The 23,317-nt window shown below is 33.0% G+C and overlaps 1 protein-coding gene across 2 annotated transcripts in view; it reads left to right on the top strand.

Moving 5' to 3' along the window:
* The window catches only part of LOC111153762 (glutamate ionotropic receptor AMPA type subunit 2), a 151,709-nt gene that overhangs the window by 112,932 nt on the left and 15,460 nt on the right, over positions 1 to 23,317 (top strand). For both annotated transcript variants that reach the window (XM_022512987.1, XM_022512997.1), the window contains exons 11-12: positions 93 to 463; positions 4,911 to 5,109. In XM_022512987.1, coding sequence (XP_022368695.1) covers positions 93 to 463; positions 4,911 to 5,109 — 570 coding nt within the window. The remainder of the gene's footprint in view (positions 1 to 92; positions 464 to 4,910; positions 5,110 to 23,317) is intronic.

Below are 23,317 nucleotides of genomic sequence, written 5' to 3' on the forward strand. Positions count from 1 at the left end.
TCCTTTTCTTCCCTTTTGATCCACTAATGTAACGATGATTCCTTTCAGACCATGACTTTGGGTACTATTACTTTCATTTGTTTTCCTTACAGAAAGCTGACATTGCAATTGCTCCATTAACTATTACCCTTGTGAGAGAAGAGGTGATTGACTTCTCAAAGCCCTTTATGAGCCTCGGGATATCTATCATGATCAAGAAGCCTCAGAAGTCCAAACCAGGAGTGTTTTCATTTCTTGATCCTTTAGCCTATGAGATCTGGATGTGCATTGTTTTTGCCTACATTGGGGTCAGTGTAGTTTTATTCCTGGTCAGCAGATTTAGCCCCTACGAGTGGCACACTGAGGAGTTTGAAGATGGAAGAGAAACACAAAGTAGTGAATCAACTAATGAATTTGGGATTTTTAATAGTCTCTGGTTTTCCTTGGGTGCCTTTATGCAGCAAGGATGCGATATTTCGCCAAGGTTGGTTACTCACCTGCTTCAACTTTGTGCATTTTAGGTCTCAAGTGGATATTCATGGTGTTTATGAATTCACTATAAAGAAGAAAACAGCCGCTGACTACCTGTCCAAGCAGTTTAAGACTCTTCAGGACAGACTCTTACTGTCGGCATAAGTCTGTGAAATATTCGAGCAATGTTCTTTGAATGTTGATCTTGTATTTCCTGGTGAAATTATACACACCATGGAGAGGCTATAAAATGCATAAGGTTCCTATCATTCCATGCCTTCTTGGAGGGGTACCGTGTTTTTGCTGCATATTCTCATTTTACAGTCATCTGTGTGTTGATCCACAGATCTGTATATGGGAAAATGGGCAACATCACTTATTAACTACAAAAGCAACAACTTGTTTACAGAACTTCATTGGCACACATCCCATCTCTTTTATTTTCTCATTATTAGCTCATGCAGATGGTATCAGAGAGAGATTATAAGTTTGTTTTTTTTTTTTTTTAAAAGGTTAGGTTGCTGAATTAAGGGGATGTCTTATAAGATATTTTCCAAGTATTTAGAAGTACATGGTTGGTAATAATGGTGGTTGATTCATTGCAGCTTCGCTATATTCAGTAGTAATACACACAGATAATGGAATACATTTCTGCATCTAGTCTCATTATGATATATTAGGTACTGCTCTAAAATACCTAAATACAATGAATATCTCACAAAATACATTTTGCCTTTGTTCATGTTACTACATGAATAAGAAGGATAGCCATATCTGGCTCTTCGGAAGAATAAACCATGATTTTTCTAGTATGATTCTTTCACATTTGAAGGCTAAATTATGGTCTACTGACACATTTTAATCTAGGTTTGATTACTTTCCTTTGATTCTATGGGATATCTTAATAACTAATAAAGGGGATGATTTTTCTAATACTATTTCGTTGTTAGTTTCTGAGCACTTTGGAGATAACTGATTAATTTCAAAAAACTCAAAAATTTGTATCTTTCGTAGTCTTTTTTTGTATACTCCACCCAGTGAGATAAATTAAATATATCATGTATGCAGAAATTATTAATGACTCTCTGCTAGTAGGACACATTGTTATAAATTATTTGAACCTAAACAATCTTAATTCCATAGATTCCTTTTGACTTCTTTATGGAACTGCCCTGAATTAAAAATATGCCAATGGTATTTGCATGGCATATGTGTATAATAATTTTAATATATACAGTGTAGAATAATATAGAAATATATAATAATGTTATATATAATAATATACATAAATATGATGACCTCCTACAAAATACGAAGAGTCATAGTTTTATCTCTACATTTATCTGATTTAAGTTAGAGACATAAAGAGAAGTTTCTAATAATGAGGGAGAAAATATTAACCAAATGGGGCTCTCAGAGAATATTCTGGTCCATAAATAATAATAAAATTATTCATCTTTGGTAAGAAGTATAGTGTAACTTTAATCCTGAGATAAAACACAATTACCCTAGGGTAACATAAACTATGCTCTGCCTTTTGATTTAGTAAGGAGAAGTGTGTAAGGTTCAATATAAAGTAGGATATATTGATCTGGGTTCCTATAGATGGATCCTTAGATTTGTTTGCCTTATTCCTCATGGCTCCTGGCTCTGAAGTTAGTTGTTTTGGTGTCCAGTGCTTGTCAAGGAACAGAAAACATATTTAAAGGAATTGTAGCATAGAGCACATTTAAAAATATGTGTTACCCTAGGGTCCACCATGACAAACAGACAACTACTAATTTTCAAAAAGCCTGTTTTGTAAAATATGCCCTTTTATCTGTGCTCATGATTTCATTCATGAGTCATGACTTACTACATGACTTACTACAATTTCACATGGAATAATTTTTATTTCCTGGTACACTAAATAGATTTTAGATAGTATATTTTTCCTTGTTATCAATTGATTTATTTTTTGCTACAGAATATATATATGAGCAAAATTTGCTTTGCTAAAAAATTTTAAGTGTACATATCTTTCATTCCATATTATATGTGCATTTAAATATTGAAAATACTGCATAATACTGGCAAATTTAATGATTTTTAAAACAAACCAAACTATCTTTTTTTTATAATGCAATGATGGTTACTCCAGCTTAGGAAAGAAGAATAGAGAAACATAGTATCTAATAATAATGATGATGATGGGAAAGAAGAATAGAGAAATGTAGTATCTAATAATGATGATGATGATGATGATGATAATAATGATGATGATGATGATTCATGAAATGCACTGATCATTTTGAGATATTCTTTAAATATTTTGAAAGATATTTATCACATCTTTTCAAGTAAAACATGGTATGGAAATATATTATTAATATTAATAGAACATTTAAATTTTAATCATAAATTATTCATTAACCTGAATTGGTCTTTTTCCTGAAATTAGGTTTAGAATATGTTTACTGTAGTTTTCTGAAGCCTAGAACCACAGAAAGTGTGAGCGTAAAATGCTATAAAGTTGATTTTTATTTTCTTGCTTGCCTCTGTTTTTTTTCCCTAATATCTCAAAAGGATTCCAATGAATAAAAATGTCATTCTTAAAACAGTTATTTAATATAGATTTAAAAGAAATGGTAGAATAAAAAAGAAGGAATTGGTAGCATATCTGTTTATTTGCTCTTTTAATCCAGATTCAAAGAAGTAAAGGTTTGTTTTTAATTAGAGAAACCATTTTTGTCTGTCACCATAAGACATAAATTGAATTGCCCCCTGCATAAAATTTCTTAGGAACTCTTTCAGAAACATTAAGTGATCCTTTGAAAACAATTACAAATGAATAATAAATTGCTCAAGAATTTTCTGTTTTGAATGAAGTATAAGTTTAATAAATTTATTGAGATAACTTGTCAAACTTCAAATAAATTGGTATATTTAAACTCATTAAATCTGACCTAAGCACTGGAATAGAGAACAACCTATCTTGTGTTTATAAATGGAACAGAATTACTTATAAAAACGATTCTGAAATACATTGCCAATTACCATGCAGTTTATAGTGTCAAAGCAATTACTAAGAAGACATTTTTGTTTTAAGGGATTTGAGCTGCCCTCTTAAATATGGAATACATACCCTTTGATTATGCTTTCCATTGTTATGGAATAGCGAACATTTTGAGAGTGGCTGTGTCTACACAAGAGGTTTCTTAAATTTAAAATGTATTTAATACCCTATCCATGAGAGAGTAGTTCATTTTTTCCATTCTGTCATATTTATTTAATTCTTTGCATCTCTCAGAGTCTGTAATAAAGGCTCTTAGTTATATTTTTTCATCACTTGTCACTCTCTCTTTTAGCAATAGATATTCTTAAAAATCTTTATTTTTAAATAAGCTCACTTTTTTTTTGACTGCTAGAATAATTTATTCTACAAAGGTGTATTCCTTACTGTTAAATGTCAGGAGGTCTGTTTTAGGCCATAAATTATCAAACGTTTGTAATTTAGATTTTTAGAAATATTACCTTTTCACTGTAGCAAATTTAATTGTTAGACATAGCAAAGTTATTATGTTATGTATCAATTTCCATATCTACATATCTATATTTATCTCCCTAGGGTTTAAAGTAAGTTATTAGGGATCTATTAAGCTTTCAAAAGTATTTTACATATGAATTTATGGTCAAAGAGATATTATTATTTTATTATATTACAAATCAGGAATTTGTATCTTGACAAATGTTTAAATGTCTAATTTTGTTTTCCTTGAGTTGTCTTTTTTTCCTAAGCAGGAAGCACAGAGGAACAGGGTGGTAGCAGTCCATGCCAGGAAGCCTCAGATTTTTATTCATTAAGAATTATATTTTGTGTCATCCCTTTGTTTGTTGTATCATTGTTCCCCATTTTCTATTCTGCACCATATCAAAAACCTACGTTTTTGCACACACAAAAAACCAGTGAAATTTTGGACCTTTTAGAGGGTTTTGGAACTTCATTGTCTGAATTAAAGGGAGGGTTTCAACTTCACCTATGGTGCACATTCTTTTATTTTTAATATTTGATTTTGTTTGTCAAAATAATTGTGAGTTTTACAAGTGATGTTAAATTCTCTTTTTCGTGTTTACTTATGTCATGAATGGATAGTAGGATGGGCATTGGCTGGATTATTTGCATATTTCTTAAAATTGCTTCATTGTGAAATTTCATACCATAGATAATTTGGGCATTATAACTTTGAAAGAATCTGAGGAATCTGAAGTTTTGGCCTCTGGGTAGCTCATTATATCTAGCTAATCTAGACTACTTACCCAGAATGCTTAACGATTTCCAGTTTTATTAACTAGCAGATATATTAAAAAGTATCAAGTTAAATAGTCCCATATAAGTCAATATTTGCATAATATTGCTAACTTGGATTTTTTTACTAGGTCATTCATTTGACTTTACAAATCCATCTCATACTTGTTATTAGATCCCTCTCTGGGCGCATTGTTGGAGGTGTGTGGTGGTTCTTTACCCTGATCATAATCTCCTCCTACACGGCTAACTTAGCTGCCTTCCTGACTGTAGAGAGGATGGTATCTCCCATCGAAAGTGCTGAGGATCTTTCTAAGCAAACAGAAATTGCTTATGGGACATTAGACTCTGGATCCACCAAAGAGTTTTTCAGGGTAAGAGATCTTGATTTGTTAACTTCTGATTTTGATCTTAAAATTTAACCATTTTCCATTTTGTCCTCGCTCCCTCATTCCTGTGCTCTACGAAGGTATTATGTGATAGTAATCCCCTCTCTGTCTCTCTCTCTGTTCTTGACCTTGTCTCTATACCTCTCCCTTCCCCATCCTATCCTTAGCTCCATCTCTATTTTGTCATACCTATCTCCTTAGGAGAAAAACACAACATTATAACAGAATTATAGTTTTATAAAGATTGTCCTTTTGGAACAAAATTGAAGCAAACTATAAATAAGTTTAGATTGTTATTATTTTTGAAGCAGAATTTTTAAATTTTAAATGAGCATAGCTGTCATATATTTTACATAGTTTACAGTTGAAAACTCACTTTCAAATCAGTTATGTCAATTCTGTTATGTTAATTAGAAAAGATTATATAAATGTGTGAAAATTCTGAATTTTTTCAAACTCTCCAAGAAAAAACTAACAAAGGTCTAAATGGGTATCATAATTATAACATGTCTATTAAATATATTCTATTTTTCAAAAAAAATTGTGACCATATGGTATTTATATATAGGACAAGTCCAATAATCTCATGGCCATACAATTTTCTTTCATTATACTATTTTCTCTCTATAAGAAGTTGTTCTATTAAAATGTTTAATACAGCTGATAAACTTAGGTTTTAGGCCAATGTATATTGTATATATACATATATATGTATATATATATGTATATAACATATGATAACATGTATATAACACATATATACAACATGATAATTGTATATAACATATGATAATTTCTGATAATCTAACAAAATCTTTGAACGTATATGAATTTGCTTGAGTGAGATCTAGGCCGTTCCAGAATTAAGATTAGCATCAGCTGAAGTAGTAGAGTATAATTTGAAGACCGTTTTATCTACATTGCCTCCGTATCTTTTCCAACTAACTTCAGTTAAATGAAATAGGAGAACAAGTGTGTGTGTGTGTGTGTGTGTGTGTGTGTGTGCATGCGCGCGCGCATGTGTGTGTGTGTAGGGGCAGACCACAGCTGATAATAGATAATAACCTGGCTACATGTAGGGAGGGCAGGATCTTTTTTTTTTTTTTTTAAGATTTTATTTATTTATTTGACAGAGAGAGACAGCCAGAGAGGGAACACAAGCAGGGGGAGTGGGAGAGGGAGAAGCCGGCTTCCCACCAAGCAGAGAGCCCAATGTGGGGCTCGATCCCAGGACCCTGGGATCATGACCCAAGCTGAAGGCAGATGCTTAATGACTGAGCCACTCAGGTGCCCTGGGAGGACAAGATCTTGGTGCTTTCTTTAAGTACTGCAATTTAAGCACAGAAGTGTGGTTAACCTTATCAGCAACTGCTTTGACTTTAATGCAGTTCTATAAAAGAATGTTATAATACAGATTTGCTACTAATGACAAATTGTTTTCATCTATGAGCATATATGTAATATGTATATAAATACTCTTAATGTAGCACAGTGTTTTAGTTTTATCATAACACTGGATCTATTAAAATAAATTAGAATATTGCATGGTTCTCAATTAGAAGTGTATTTTGAAGCAGTTTTTATTACTTGTATTCCAGTAGGACTTGCATTTATTTTATCTATATACTTTATTCATATTCTTCCTCTTAAAGTGAATGAAATATGTAAATGAATAAGGTACCTGCTATATCATGGTTTCCTTAGTGTTACTTAATGTTGATTAAAACAATCTTGTTTCCAGATATTATCTTACAGATTAGTATACATAAGTTGAGAGTTACTCTCATTAACTTGTTTGCAAAGCAGTGGTTCCAGGTACTCTCAGCAACTGTACATACACATTTCCAGAGCTTTGCCATGTTCCTTAACTCAGTATAGAAACATATATGTAATTTTCAAGATGTCAAGATTTCATGATTGGTACACACAAGTGCCCCAGTAGACAAGATGAAAAGATTAGATGACTCTGGGAAAAGAATGCTGTTACTCTTGTGTTTTGGTACACTAACTCCATGAAGACCATGATTCCAGTATGCAGTATGTTCATGTATACATACGGACACTTGCCAGCATAATTTGTGGTGTGCCATTTGCCAATATAAGACTGTGGAGCTTACCCTTCCTAGAGTAATAGGGAAGTGATAGTGAGTAATTAGGTAAACTGATACCTTTTATTATCATAGCTTTCCCAAGCAATTTCATGTGCGTTATCTCTTTGCTTATTTATTTATTAAAGTATAATTAACATACAGTACTCTACTAGTTTCAGGGGTACAACAAAGTGATTCAACAATTCTATATCTTACTCAGTGCTCAACAATTCTATACATAACTCAGTGTTCATAACTAGTTTTATGAGTTTCAGGTGTACAATAAAATGATTCAACTCAACAATTCTGCACATTATTCAGTACATTAAGTGGACTCTTAATCCCCTTTATCTACTTTACCCATCTCTGCCCCACCCCCACAACCACCAGATTGTTCTCTGAATTTAAGAGTCTGGATTTTTGTGTTTGTTAGTTTTGTTTCTGAAATTCCACCTCTAAGTGAATTCATATGGTCTTTCTCTGTCTGCCTTATTCCATTTGGCATTATTCCCTCTCAGTCCATCTGTGTTGTTACAAATGGCATGATCTCATTCTCATGGCTAAATAGTATTCCATGATGTGTATATACCACATCTTCTTTATCCCGTTAGCTTTTTGAATCTCACAATACATCTGCCTGATAATCAAAACAATGATTTTTATTTGCATACCATGAATTATTAAGCTAAAGCTCAGATAATTTTGTGGACTTGGCCAAATTTAGGCAGCTGGTAAGTGTGCTGAGGTTTTTACCTAAACCTCTAGGGTTCTTTCAATATCCTATTTTCACCTGCTGATAAAGGTCTCTGGATTTATTTTGCTGTGCCCATGCTCAGTTTAGGTTATATCCTTGTTTATAGGTTTATATCCTTGTGTGGCATTGGAGAATTATAATGGTAGAAACTCAGGCAGGGCTTCACACTTCCTTTCCACATACCTTCAAAAGGAACCCTTGATGAATCAACTTTGGTTAAGTCTCAGTGCATGCAACACTGTAGTTAGCTTCTCCATATCTAGAGAAAGAAGATTGTGGCCTCAAAAGTATTTAAGAGCCACACTATTTATTAATATTGATTCTCAGTAAAGAAAAGCTAACATCACTACATCAACAGCACACATCACCAGAGTGATAGGAGTTTGTCATGTTAATTTTTCCATTGACATGTATGACCTGGTTATAATTTGAGAACTTATGTATACAAAAGGTTTGTTTCTAAGAGGTGGGCTCAATAAAAAGGTGCTGCTAAATCATGAGTAATTTTGAATAATTTTGCTAACCATATTAATGTTTGATAATTGGATGCCATGATGATAATAGTGAGGACAATCTTATTTTTGCTTTGGACTCCCAAAAATATTTTTGGGATACTGTGACTTTCCAGCTGTATTCATCATGCCTTATACCTTTTTACATAAAGTTTAGTGCAATAGAGTATGGAGATTGACTAAGGGTTTCCCCTTTCAAAAAAAGAATTTCTCTTTAGAGTGTTATTTAAAATGTATTAGATAAAGTGAAGCTATCTCATAGACATTATAAAAGCAAAATATTGGTTTTCACTAACATTCTTTCTCTCAAATCGTCAGGTATATTATAGTTTGTCTTATTAGCTGTAGTCTGGTGAATTTCTAAACTTCTGGTGGAAAATGTTACATGGGAAATTCTCCTTGCTGCTATTCCTAAAATTAGCATTCACCACCCATCTTGGGTCATCCTCTCTCAACTGTCATTTAGCTCTAGGCATGCCTGGGGCTCCTGTAAGGTGGATTCAGGACAAAGCGAAAGCTGGCAGATTGATTATCATGGTGCCCAGTCTGTCAGGAAAGGGAATATAGATGGAATGGGCTGAAGTTAGACTGAAGACATGGATTGTATGCTTTCTTCCATGGCCATCTGTTGTGCTTACTTTCAGACCTAAGAAAGCTAATTACGTGTGGAAGAAAAATATTTGCCATTTTTACCATTTGCTAATATTTAAATTTTAACAGTTATCTTATGTTTTCTAATACAGCTTAATTTGGCTTCATTGAAGACTTTTTCTTATTACACTGTTTTTGACTAGGGATTTTATTTTTTTATTTTTATTTTTTTTTAAAGATTTTATTTATTTATTTGACAGACAGAGATCACAAGTAGGCAGAGAGGCAGGCAGAGAGAGAGGAAGAGAAGCAGGCTCCCCGCTGAGCAGAGAGCCCGATGCGGGGCTCGATCCCAGGACCCTGGGATCATGACCTGAGCCGAAGGCAGCGGCTTTAACCCACTGAGCCACCCAGGCGCCCCTTGACTAGGGATTTTATTATTTATATTATTAAAAATTTTCTGCTGTCCAAGAGTTTATAAAGCCAGCTTTTGTTGTTGTTGTTGTTGTTGTTATTTTTAACACAGCAAGAGCTTTGGATTTGGTCATTGGAGAAATTGATTTAAGAAGCCAGGTCATTTTCTAAATTTTAAAGATATGTAACTAGCTAAAGAATGAAAAATAACTTGTTGTCTTTTGTCTGAACATAACAAATGTTTCCTAAAAGCATATCTTTTTGTTGAGATGAAAACACATTATTTAAAATTATAAGATGAATATTTCATCCTTTATAGGGACATATCTGTTTTGTCCTATGATATGAGTTACCCAACTTAAATCTAAAGTATTTTCAGATTTCAATTAAATAATTTAATAAACTGTGTTATAATAATATGATTTAGTAAAGTCAGTAAGTGTGCATTAGCTTCAGAATTCCAATTTCAGCTGTAAATTTTCTAACTTAAAATCAGAGATAACGGGTAAAACAAACATGAATGAAATATTTACATTGTTCTATTAGAGAGAGACAATAAATGGAATGCAATCTTGTACCATCAAGAGGTATGAAGAAAAAGACCCTGCATCTTCATTTTCCAGGGTTTTCTGCTATGAAACTCATGTAAATCCTTGTACAGAGTGACTGGTAAAATCTGACTCATTTTCAGCACTGATCATCTCTAATTATAGTGCCACTGTAGCATACCTATAATTAAGAAAGAATTAGGTTTTCAATTATAAACCACTATTTTTAGACTTTCACATTTTGATAATATGTTCTCTCAATAAAGGAGGACACATCTTGAATTAGATGAGTCTGAGTAGAAAATGGTTTTAAAGGACCTATATGGATTAGGTTCTGATAGAAATGTGGGTTTGGGGGTAGAAAATGGCTTTATAAACAGACCTGCCATTGACCAGTCAATCCCTGAAACACAATTATTACTTGCAGATAAGAAGTATTTCTTCATGCCTATGCTAAATCCCCAGACTGCAATCTGTTTATTCCCTCTGGTTTTCTCTGGAAGGATGAGGGATGGGGTTTATTGTCTGAGTAAGTGGTCTACTTTAATTATTCTGACTTTGGAAGAAAAAGATTCTAGAACATTGTCAAAATAAAGCCATTCTCCTTCTCATTTAATGAAGTTAATTATTGTGTTCTCAGAAGAGATAGTCTGATAATTCATGAAACTATATTGTTGTTACCTAGCATTATAGACTTTTATAGAGCTTATAAATTGTATAAATGATATATAAATAGTATGAATGCAGATGTTTCTTACTTGAAGGACTAGTTTGAAATTTTTCTTTCATATACATATATAAATCTTCATATATAAAAATATATATGATTTATTACCATATGACATGACTCATATATATATATATGATGTACCATAAAAAATCACAATTACCAGAGAAGTACAGTAATCTAAATTATATTTTTATTTCACTATATTTGAGTTTATTTATTTATTTATTTAGAGAGGGAGAAAGAGGTGCCAGCAGGTGCAGAATGAGAGGGAGAGAGAGAATCTTAAGCAGGCTCCATGCCCAGTGCAGAATCTCACAACACTGAGATCATGAACTCAGCCAAAATTAAGAGTCAGTTTCTTAACTGACTGAGCCACCCAGGGACCCTAAATTATCTTTTAAAAGGCTATAACCTTTTTCATCTTCTTCTGTGACTTAAATACATCTACTTATATTTACATATAAAAACTTGGATTGAGGAGTGTCTGGATGGCTGTCAGTTAAGCCTCCATTTTCAACTCAGGTCCTGATCCCAGGTTTCCTGCATCACATCTGACTCCCTGCTCAGCAGAGAGTCTGTTTCTCCTTCTGCCCTTTCTCCTGCCCATGCTCTCTCTCTCTCTCTCCCTCTCAAGTAAATAAATAAAATCTTAAAAAAAAAAACCTTTGATTAAACTATGTTTACAAATGAAAATGTTTAAGCTTTTATAACAACTTTCTTATGGAGATATATTAAGTGTTATTTCATTAAAGTTATGTTTTGTTTCATTTATTGCTTGTGTTTAGCAATAAAATAGTATAATTTCTTTATTGATATTTTATAGAACAGATTTCATTAATCTGTGGTGGCTCGCTATACTTATTTCATTACATCTAACTAATGACTTGTCTACCGCAGTTTCCAACATATCCCCTATTTCTATGCAGGTAGAAATATGTATATATACGTGTGTGTGTGTGTGTGTGTGTGTGTGTGTATACACATATATGCATATATACTTTTGTGTATATATGTACATATATATATGTACACTTCTAGCTTTCTATATATGAATATATGTATGATTCTAACTTTCTATATATTAATGCGTATATATATGTATATATTTCAATATTTTGGAAATGAAATGGGTATAGCCCTATGTGTATATGTGTGTGTATATATATATATGTGTACACACACATATATGTAGCTGCTAATATCAAACTAGACTCTCTATAGACCTTTCACTCATGCTTAAATATTTAAATGTTTTCTAAAATACTTAGTATTAAATAAGAGTTGAATGTGAATAAATTAGCAATAAGCACTTTATGGATATATTGTAGGTCACTCATGGCATGGTTAGTCATATTATTAGAGATTTTTCTTCTTAAATTTCTTGGGGGAGCCTGATCATTGTTTAACCATCTGCATAGCTGACATCTTTGCATGTTTAAGCCTTCTCTAGATGACCCATAACAAGTTGAAATCATTTCTTTTCTGGTTGTCAGTTTTTTTTTTTTTTCTCTGATATTTAAACTTTTCCCACTATTACACAAAACGTCTGGGAACAGTAAAGACTTTAAGAATTCTTTAATTCTCAAAGACTGTAAGAATACATTTAGTCTAAGCTGCTGAGAAAGCTTGTATTCTTTCAGTTCAGCTAATGTAGCTGGTTTAACCGTGTAAGAAGGGTCAAAATGTCCAATGTTTCTTTTTAAAAATTAGTGTCCTATCTAAAGACCTTGCAGTGTGGTCAGTAGTTCCTAAATTTGTAAGGATATAAATAAATGCATGAGAGACTATACTGAACCATGTTTTCTGTGCTCAAAGTGCTATGGAAGGAAAAAAAAAAAGAAAAGAATGTGTCTATTTGCTGAATTATGATTATTGTGCAAAGTTGTAGTTTCTTCTAGAGTAACTATGTTATTTTGGACATTCACCTCTTTCCATAGCAATGTTCAGCAAATTTAGTGTGTACTCCATCTGATCACTTCACGTAGAAACCACTCCTATGACACAGAGGGGAAATGAGAGCTCATTGTTATCCACTGGATTAATAATTTAACCCAAACCAGATTATGGAGGTTTTCTTTATTGTCCATATTAAATAGAAAATACTCCTTTCTCACCACCATCAAATTATGAGGTCATTTTTTTCTAGCAGAAAATGTTTAAACAGTGGAGAAATTTCAAAACTAATCTTTCATCTCAAAACATTCCCCAAATTCCTGTTTAGATGCCTCAGAGAAAATCAGTATCAGTATAAACCTGTAGAGGTACCTTAGATGACATCATGTTGGCTGCACTTTATTTCTGTGTTTAAATAGAGAATCATTGTTCAGTAAAAGAACCCAGTGTGGTATTCATACTAGTTGCCATAGTAATTAATGCAGTCTCAAGAGTTTTGTAGGGAAGAAAACTGGAATTGTGCAATCATTTAAATACATTGGAATCAAAATCTGAGCTAAATATAAATACTGTTAATAAAATTTTGAGAGTTCTTTAATTAGACTTTTGATATTTGAAGGAAAACTTGATGCTAAAGTAATATACAATTCATGTTTCCAGCGTATAATATTGCTCCAGATCATATTGAAAGATTACCAACAAACAAATTGCTAGTAAAGTTGGCTGCTTATTTTCACAGGGAAAAAACAGTTTAGAAATAAAATGGTAACTGGAAAAATCGAATGTTGTTACAGTCCCAAAAAACAATATTTAGGATTTCATTTTAAGAAACAGAGAAAGAGTCAAGGGAATGATGTCAATAAGATGGTGAAATAGGAAGCCCCAGACCATCTTTGTCCCACAAAAGTCACTGTCTAAACAACACACCATTGACCAGTTTTATTTGTGAGAAATCCAGAAGTAAGGAAAGGGGCGCCTGTAAACCAAATGAGTATGAAACTAGTCATGTCAAACTCTGTGGGAAAATTCATGGCATTCACCGTAATATTCCTTGGCACAGTGTACCACACTTGGGAGGAATTGCATGCTCTTGGCTTCTCCCAGCAGGAAAGAAAGTAGAGATTGGACTGTATGTCCACGTTCTGACTTTTTAGAGGAACTGCTTTCTTTGCTGCTTGATTCTAGACACTGACAAAAAGGGCACCAGGTTAAAGACTGCTGAGAACAAAGGCAAAGGTTTGGACTAGCACACATTCACTTACCATAGACCCTCCCTCCAGCCCAGTGTGAAAAGAGTGGGAAAGAATCTTCAACTCCCAGGTTCCCTTTTGGGAGGAAAAAAAGTTGCAGTGTGGGTGCAATGTTTTGGCTTTATTTGGGGAGAGCAACTGCCCAAGGAACTGGTTTCTGTCTTCCTGTCTCAGAGCACTGATGGGACCTGGCAGATACTAGATGCCTTGGGGCTGCTGAGAACAAAAGAGAACTGTATGGCTTGCTGCTGCTTTTTGGGCTTCTTGCGCTGATGTTACTTGTGGTACAGGAAACAGAAGCCAAAACAGCTTTGTAGCCACTCCTTTGGAAGAGGGAAGAGAGGAGTGGAACATGCATCCAGTGTTCTAGACTTTTGGTGAAGTACCCACATGACTTTGTCTTGCCTTACATGGAGTACTGATGGAACCAACATACTCTACAAGCATGGAGCCACAAAGAACAAAAGCGATCTGGGTGGTTATGCCAGCTCCAGAGAACCAGCAGTACTGCATACAGATACCAAAAGAAGCAAGAGATTATGAGCTCCTGAAAAAAGAGAAAAGTCCCTCTAATTGAAAATTTACACATACAAGTGCAAAGAATAAACATCTACAGAAGAGGTTTGAGTAGACTTCAGAATATTTAACCAGGCTGATTGGTCAAAATCTTTCCCTACATGAAGCTAATCTTAAAGACTGCAAAAGGTGGCTATTTTTAAAAATGTGTGATCCCAAAGCAAAGTTATAAGGCACATAAAAAAACACAAAGAAACATGGCCCAATCAAAGGAAAAAAAAAATCTCCAGAAAGTGACACTAAAAAAAAAAAAAAAAGAAAAAGAAAAAAAGAAAAAGAAAAAGGAAGTATGTGGATTACCTGATAAAGAATACCAAGTAACTGTCACAAAAATGCTCAAAGAGCTTAGGAAAATGATACATGAATAAACAGAATTTCAACAAAGAAAAAATATTTTAAAAAATCAATTTTGGAAATGAAGAATACAGTATCTAAATTGAAAAATTCACCATAGGGATTCAATGTCATACCTGATGAAGCAGAAGAAAAAAATATCTCCAAATTTAAGACAAGTATTTTGAAATTATACAAATAGAGGAGCAAAAAGAAAAAAAGAAGAAAAGAATGAAGAAAGTCTAAGGCGCTTTCTAAAGGACTAACATACACATTATGAGAGTCACAAAAGGAAGAGAGAGAAAGGAGAAGAAAGCTTATTTAAGGCCATTATGGCTCCAAACTTCCCAAATCTGGGGGAAGAAATAAGTTAATGAAACACAAGGAATTCTGAGAAGGAGAGTCAAAACAGTGTATACTAAAAAACATAATAACCTAATTGTCAAATAGCAAAGAAAAGGATTTTTAAAAACAGCAGGAGAAATGTGGCTTGTCAGGTTCATGTGGGTGTCCATAAGACTACTAGCAGGTTTATCAGCAGAAACCTGGGAGGTCAGAAGGAGAGAGAGGATATTTTCAAAGAGGAAGGAAAATAAAGAAAACTACAAATCAAGAATACTGTATCTGACAAAACTGTCCTTCAGAAATGAAAGATAAAGACTTTCTCAGATAAACAAAAGTTGAGAGAGATCATCAACACTAAAACAGCCTTACAAGAAATGTTAAAGGGAATCCTTTCAGTTGAAATGAAAGGATGATAGACATTAATACAAAAGCCTATGAAAGTATAGAACTCATTGAAAAAGGTACATGTATAGACTAACCCAGAATATCATTGTACAATAGCAGTGTTGCCTAAGTCTTTTTAAATTCTGGTATAGAGGTTAAAATTTAAAAGTATGAAATTTAACTATATGGAATATGTTAACTGATACACAATATGAAAAGAGTAATTCGACATCAATAATATAAATTATGAGGGGGGAAGTAAAAGAGTAGATTTTGAATGCAATTGAAGCGAAATTCTTAAGACTAAAATCATTTTTTATGTCATGTTTTATGTAACTTCCATGGTAACCACAAAGAAACAACCTATAGAAGTTACATGAAGAAATAAGAAAGTAATCAGTGCATCACTACAAAAAAAAAAAAAAAAACAATCAACAACCCACAGAAAAACAATGAAATACAAAAAAAGCAGCAAAAGAGGCAACGATGAATAAAAAAATCTACAAGATAGAGAACAATTCACAAAATGATAGGAGTAATCTACTAGCAACTTTAAATGTAAATGGATTAAACTTTCCAACCAAAAGATACAGAGTAGAATACCAAAAGGAGCAAGAGATTATGAACTCACTAGAGAATTCTACCAAATATTTAAAGAAGAATTAATGATACTCATTTTCAAATTCTTCCAAAAAATAGAAGAGGAGGGAACAGTTCTGAACTCATTTTATAAGGTCAACATTACCCTGATACCAAGCCAAAAAAAGAAAAGAAAACTAGAGATCAATAGCCCTGAGAAATAAAGATACAAAAATTTTCAGCAAAATAACATTAAGCCAAACTCAACAGCATATTCAAAGATCATAAATGACCACGACCAAGGGGGAGTTATCTCTGAAATGTAAGGATATTTCAATCTACGAAAATTAATCAATGTGATACACCACAATTATAGAATGAAGAATAAAAATCTTATGATCATCAAAATAGATCCAGAAAAAGCACTTTACAAAATTGAGCATCCTTCAATGATTAAAATAATAAACTAGGAAGAGAATTAAATTACCTCAACATAATAAAGTCCACATTTGAAGCCCACAGCTGACATCAAAATGATGAAACAGAAAGCTTTTCTTCTAAATTAGGAACAAGACAGGGATGCCAACTTATTGCCACTTTTATTTGGCATAGTAAAGAAATCCTAGCAATACTAATTAGGCAAGAAAAAGAAAAGACAACCAAATTGGCAAAGAAGTAAAATTTTCTTTGTTCAGAGGTTACATGTTCTAATATGTAGGAAACTCAAAGGATTCCACTAACCCCAACACTAGCGCCCCCCAAGAAAAACTGTAACACCCAATAAATTCAGTAAAGTTGCAAGATGCAAAATATTCAAAAACCAGTTGCATTTCTATACACTAACAATGAACAACCCTAAAAGGGAATTAAGAAAATAATCTAATTTACAATAACATCAAAAAGAATAAAATACTTAAATGTAAACTAAACCAAGGAGGCAAAAGAAGTGTTCACTGAAAACTCCAAAAGATTGCTGCAAGGAGTTAAAGACTCAAATAAATGGGAAGAATGTCTTGTTCATTGATTGAAAGATTTAATGTTGTTAAAATGTCTATACTACCCCATGATCTACAGATTCACTGGAATCCCACCAAAATCCTAATATTGTTTTTTTTTCAGGAATATAAAAAAAATCTTAAAATCCATATGGAATCATAAAGATTAAGAAATAAGTAAAACAATCTGGAAAAATGGAAACAAGCCTTACACTCCCTGACTTCAAAACCTATTAGAAAGTTAGGGTACTGGCCTAAAGATGGATTTATAGACCAATGGAACAGAATAGAGAACCCAGAAGTAAATCCATGCATATATGGTTAAGTGATCTTTGACAGGATCCAAGACTGCATAGTTGGGAAAGGACAATCTCCCCAGGAAATGATTTTGGAATAACTGGATTCCCACGTGCAAACAAATGAAATAGAACTCATACCATACACAAAAGTCAACTCCAAAGTTGATTAAAGATTGAAAAGTAAGATCTGAAACTAAACTGCTTTTATAAGAAAATATACCAGATAAGCTTCATTACTTTGGTCTTGGCAAAGATTTGTTGGCTATGACACGAAAAGCACAGGCAACAATGAAATGTAGACAAGTGGACTTGTCTACAACAAATTAAAAAGCTTTTATACTGCAAAAATGAAGTCAGTAATATGAAAAGGCATCTATGGAATTGGAGAAAATACTGCAAACCATGTACCTGATAAAAGGTTAAAATCTGAAATATATAAGGAACTTTTACACTCCATAGAAAAAGCCTACTAACCTAATTTAAAAAACTAGCAAAGGAGATTGACATTTCTCCAAAAAAGACCTCAAATGGTCAATGGTATATGAAAAGATACTCAACGCCACTAACCATCAGGGAAATACAAATCAAAACCACAATGAGGTATTGCCTCACACCAGTTAGAAGGGCCATTAGAAAAAAATATAAGTAATTAAAAATAAAAATGTGCAGAAATTGAAACCCTTGTGTATTGGTGGGAATGCAAAATGAGGCATCCCTTATTGGAAAAAATAGGCACTTTTCTGAAAAAGTTTAAAGTAGAACTTTCACATGATCTAGCAATCCCACTTTAGGGCTTTTAAATGAATTGAAATTGGAATCCCAAAGAGATATTTTCATGTTTATTACAGCATTATTCATAATAGCCAAGAAGTGGAAATAACCTAAGTATCCGTTGATGGATATTTGGATAAGGAAAGTATAGTATATTCCTCAGTGGAATAGTATTCAGTCTTTAAAAAAAGAAGGAAATCCTGTCATGCTGTGACACTGATGAATGTTGAGGATGTTATGCTAACTGAAATATGCTTGTTATAGAAGGACAAGTACATATGATTCCACTTACGTTAGGTACCTGAAGCAGTCAAACCCACTGAAGCAGAAAGTAGAAATGTTATCATGGTCGGAGGGAGGGGGACAATTGAAAGTTGTCAATTGAAAGTGTGACAATTGAAAGTTGTTGTGCAGTAGGTATAGTTTCAGTTATGCAAGATGAAAAAGTTCTAAAAACCTTCTGTACAATAATATGCATATAGTTAATATCATGCTGTACCTTTACAAATTTCTTAAAGATAGATTTCATGTCATATATTATTTTTTATCACAATAAAATAAATCTACCCCAGATAATACACAGAAAAACAAAACAAAAAAATAAGAAAGAACTTATCCTATTAGAAGGTGTTTTGTAGTATTAACTAAATTTATAAGATCTCTCTCAAATCTTATGGTTGATGTTACATAATAGTGACTTACAAAATAGTGACTAGAATTTAAAAAAATTGCAGATCGGTATTAAAATAAAACAAAATTATAGGCAGGCTTGAATATTTATACTTTGTCAATATTAAATATATGAATCATGAGGTAGACACACACATAAGTGCACATAAATTTTAATGTGGTTAATATAATATAGTATATACTTAATATATATAATAAAGTACATATTAAGGTGGCTAGTATATTCACATATATATAAAGTTACTTATATGTAGTCATTGTCCTGTATTTTTTTGCTCTTTCTTGCTAGTCCTTTATTCTTGACATGGCAAAATAAGGGGGCCTTATGCTAAATCATTTTATGTGGAAGGCAATACCTTAATGATGAAATGACTTTGAACTTTTTATCTGAAAAGATTTCTATCACTGTCTTTAAAATGTTTATTGCAGGATACAATAAACTTCCTGTATTGGGTCAATAACATGATAGTGGAGGGTAAGAAAGGTAGAAAATACTGTACTATTTGATTTACTAAAGGGATTCATACTTATAAGCCAAGGGGCCCAACATGTCTATATGTTAATGATATTTTCATTGACACTCTGTGGTTTTTGCCACCCTTTCTCCTTTGCTACCATTTTCTTGTTTTACTTCCCCTGAGTACCAATGTTTTTTGTTTGTTTGCTTATTTAAAAATGAAATTTAGTAATTTTCTTTTTTAATTAAATTTTACATTTTAATTCCAGTGTAGTGAATGTACAATGTTATATTAGTTTATATTAGTTATATTAGTTTTATATTAGTTTCAGGTGTATGATATAGTGATTTTGTAAATCTATACATTACTCAGTGCTCATCATGATGAATGTATTCTTTAATCTCCATCTCCTTTTCACCCATCCCTCCACCCACCTCCCCTCTGGTAACCAACAATTTGTTTTTTATAGTTAAGAGTCTGTTTCTTGGGTTCTCTCTCTCTCTTTTAACTCTACTCATTTGCTTTATTTCTTAAATTCTGCATATGAATGAAATCATATGGTATTTGTCTTTCTCTGACTGACTTATTTCGCTTAACATTACACTCTCTAGCCCCATCTGTGTCTTATAAATGGTAAGATTTCCTTCTTTTTTGTGGCTAAATTTATATATATACATATATATACATATATATATGTATATATATACATATCACATCTTCTTTATTCATTCATCTATCAATGGACACTTGGGCTGCTTCCATATCTTGGCTATTATAAATAATGCTGTAATAAACATAGGAATGCATGTATCCCTTTGAATTAGTGTTTTTGTATTTTGGAGATAAATGCTCAGTAGTGTGATTACTGGATCATAGTGTAGTTGTATTTTTAATTTTTTGAGGAACCTCCATATAGTTTTCCAGAGTTACTACACCAGTTTGCATTCCCACCAACAGTGCAAGAGGGTTCTCATTTCTCTGCATCCTTGCCAACACCTGCTGTTTCTTGTGTTGTTCATTTTAGCCATTCTGATAGGTGTGAGGTGATATCTTTGATTTGCATTTTCCTGATGATGAGTGATGTTGAGCATCTCTTCATATGTCTGTTAGCCATTGGTATATCTTCTTTGGAGAAATGTCTGTACATGTCTTCTGCCCATTTTTTAATTATTGAGAGTATGAAAAATAAAACCACAAAAGCAGTAAAAATAAGTATTTCTGTAAAATTAGCCAAGTGATTCATAATATAAAAGGATATAAAATATGACACCATATACACATTGGGGAGGGGAGGAGAGGAGTAAGGAATGGTTCACACTTAAGCAACCATCATTTCTTTTCTAAAATCAAATTTTCCTAAATAAAATTAATAAAAGAAATTTAGTCCTTGTATTGCGACTTCCTTACTTTCTTTGTGTAACTTCAGAGTACAAAAACACCAATATGAATCCTGACAGTGGGACATGTAGTAATATTTTCTTATTTGCTGAAGTAATAGTATGTTGTTAAAGAATACAGTGCACACGATATTGTAGTGTTTCTGGAAATAACTGTACTCCCCTGAAAATTTGTTCATTCATAACAAAAAAAAAAACTCATAGTTTTTAAATTAGAATAGTTAACTAACAAAAAACAATTTTTCCATAATTGCATACATATTTTAATTGCTTAAAAAGGGTTATACTTAAAATTCCCTATTTCTATAGTTACCATGTTGAGATTGGATAAAGAAGCTCAATTAAAGTGTTTTAGAAGCAAACTCTCACATAACAGATAAAGTTCCCTCTATTACATTGTGATCTCAAATGGCATCAGCATTTTCATCTTTAAACACAGAGCTTGGGTTATAAATTACCTCTCAAATTCTGTTCATGTTAGAAATATTGTGACACTTATGAAGAATTAATCATGCAAACTGTTATTGAATATATCTTACAAATGTTAATTTGCCACTTTCCTTAACATTAAATTCCATTTTGTTAGTGTTTATTGTTATAGCTTTTAGAAAGTTCTTTGAAACCAAAACTGGCTTCCCAAGTATTTTCATTCATTGGTCCTATTCTGACTTTGGTAATTGCTTCTTTTTCATATGACACATAAATCAAATATGTAACTATCATCTCTTTCACAAATTTTTCTCATTATCTAACCTAAGAATTCTTAATTCCCTCCACCATTCTTTATTAAATTATATTTTGAGTCCTTTAATTTGGTCTCTATATCTTTTAAATGTAGCTTTTCCAGTATTATTCTTTTATTTATTTAAATTCAATTAGCCAACATACAGTACATCATTAGTTTCAGAGGTAGAGTTATTCATCAGTTGTGTATACCCAATACCCATCACATCACTTGCCCTCCTTAATGCCATCACCCGATTACCCCATCCCCCACTGACCTCCCCTCCAACAACTCTCAGTTTGTTTCCTATAGTTAAGAGTCTCTCATGGGTTTTTCTCCCTCTCTGATGACTTCCCATTCAGTTTTCCCTCCTATTCCCTATGATCCTCTGCACTGTTTCTTATATTCCACATGTGAGTAAAATAATGTGATAATTGTCTTTCTCTGATGGATTTCTTTCACTCAGCATAATACCCTCCAGTTCCAGCCACATTAATATAAATGATAAGTATTCATCTTTTCTGATGGCTGAGTAATATTCCATTTTATGTATATGTGTGTGTGTGAGTGTGTGTGTATGTATACCAAATCTTTATCCACTCATCTGTTGATGGACATCTCAGCTCGTTAAACAGTTTGGCTATTGTGGACATTGTTGCTATAAACACTGGGGGGCACATGCCCTTTCTCATCAATACATTTGTATCATTGGTAATACTTAGTAGTGCAATTGCTGGGTTATAGGGTAGTTCTGTTTTTAACTTGAACCTCCATACTGTTTTCCAGAGTGGCTACACCAGCTTGCATTCCCACCAGCAGTGTAAGAGGGTTCCCCTTTTTCCATATCCTAACCAATATTCGTTGTTTCCTGGCTTGTTAATTTTAGCCATTCTGACTGGAGTGAGGTGGTATCTCATTGTGGTTTTGATTTGTATTTCCCTGATGTTAATTGATGAGGAGCATCTTTTCCATGTTTCTATTGGCCATTTGTATGTCTTTGAAGAAATGTCTGTTCATGTATTATGCCCCTTTCGTGTCTGGATTATTTGTTTGTTGGGTGTTGAATTTCCTAAGTTCTTTATAATTCTTGCATACTAACCCTTTCTCTGATATGTCACTTGCAAATATCTTCTCCCATTCCATAGGCTGCCTATTAGTTTTGTTTGCTGTTTCCTGTGTTGTGCAGAAGCTTTTTTATCTTGATGAAGGCCCAATAGTTCATTTTTACTTTGTTTCCCTTGCCTTTGGAGACATGTCTACCATGAAGTTGCCGAGACCAAGGTCGAAGAAGTTGCAGCCTGTGTTCTCTTCTAGGATTTTGATGGATTCCTGTCTCACATTAAGGTGTTTTATCTATTTTGAGTTTCTCTTTGCATATGGTATAAGAAATTGGTCCAGTTTTATTCTTCTACATGTCACTGTCCAATTTTCCCAACACCATTTGTTGAAGAGGCTGTCCTTTTTCCACTGGGTATTCATTCCTTCTTTGTCAAAGATTAGCTGGCCATAGAGTAGAGGGCCCATTTCTGGGCTCTCTATTCTGTTCCATTGATTTATGTGACTGTTTTTGTCCAGTACCATAATGTCTTTTTTTGTTTTGGCTTGGTTTGGTTTTTTGTTTGTTTTTTATTTAAATTCAATTAACCAGTTGAATTCATTGATATTTGATGATATAAAATATCATTAGTTTGGGATGTAGAGTTTAGTAATTCATCAGTTGCATATAACATCTAGTGCTCATCACAGAACATGTTCTCCTTACTGTCGTGATGATTACATTTCGCAATATAACTTGAAGTTTGGCATTGGCATGCCATCACCTTTAGTTTTCTTTTTCAAAATTCCTCAGGCTATTTGGTA

Source organism: Enhydra lutris, unplaced genomic scaffold, assembly GCF_002288905.1.
Source record: "Enhydra lutris kenyoni isolate GAN:26980312 unplaced genomic scaffold, ASM228890v2 scaffoldscaffold3, whole genome shotgun sequence".
NCBI lineage: Eukaryota > Metazoa > Chordata > Mammalia > Carnivora > Mustelidae > Enhydra > Enhydra lutris.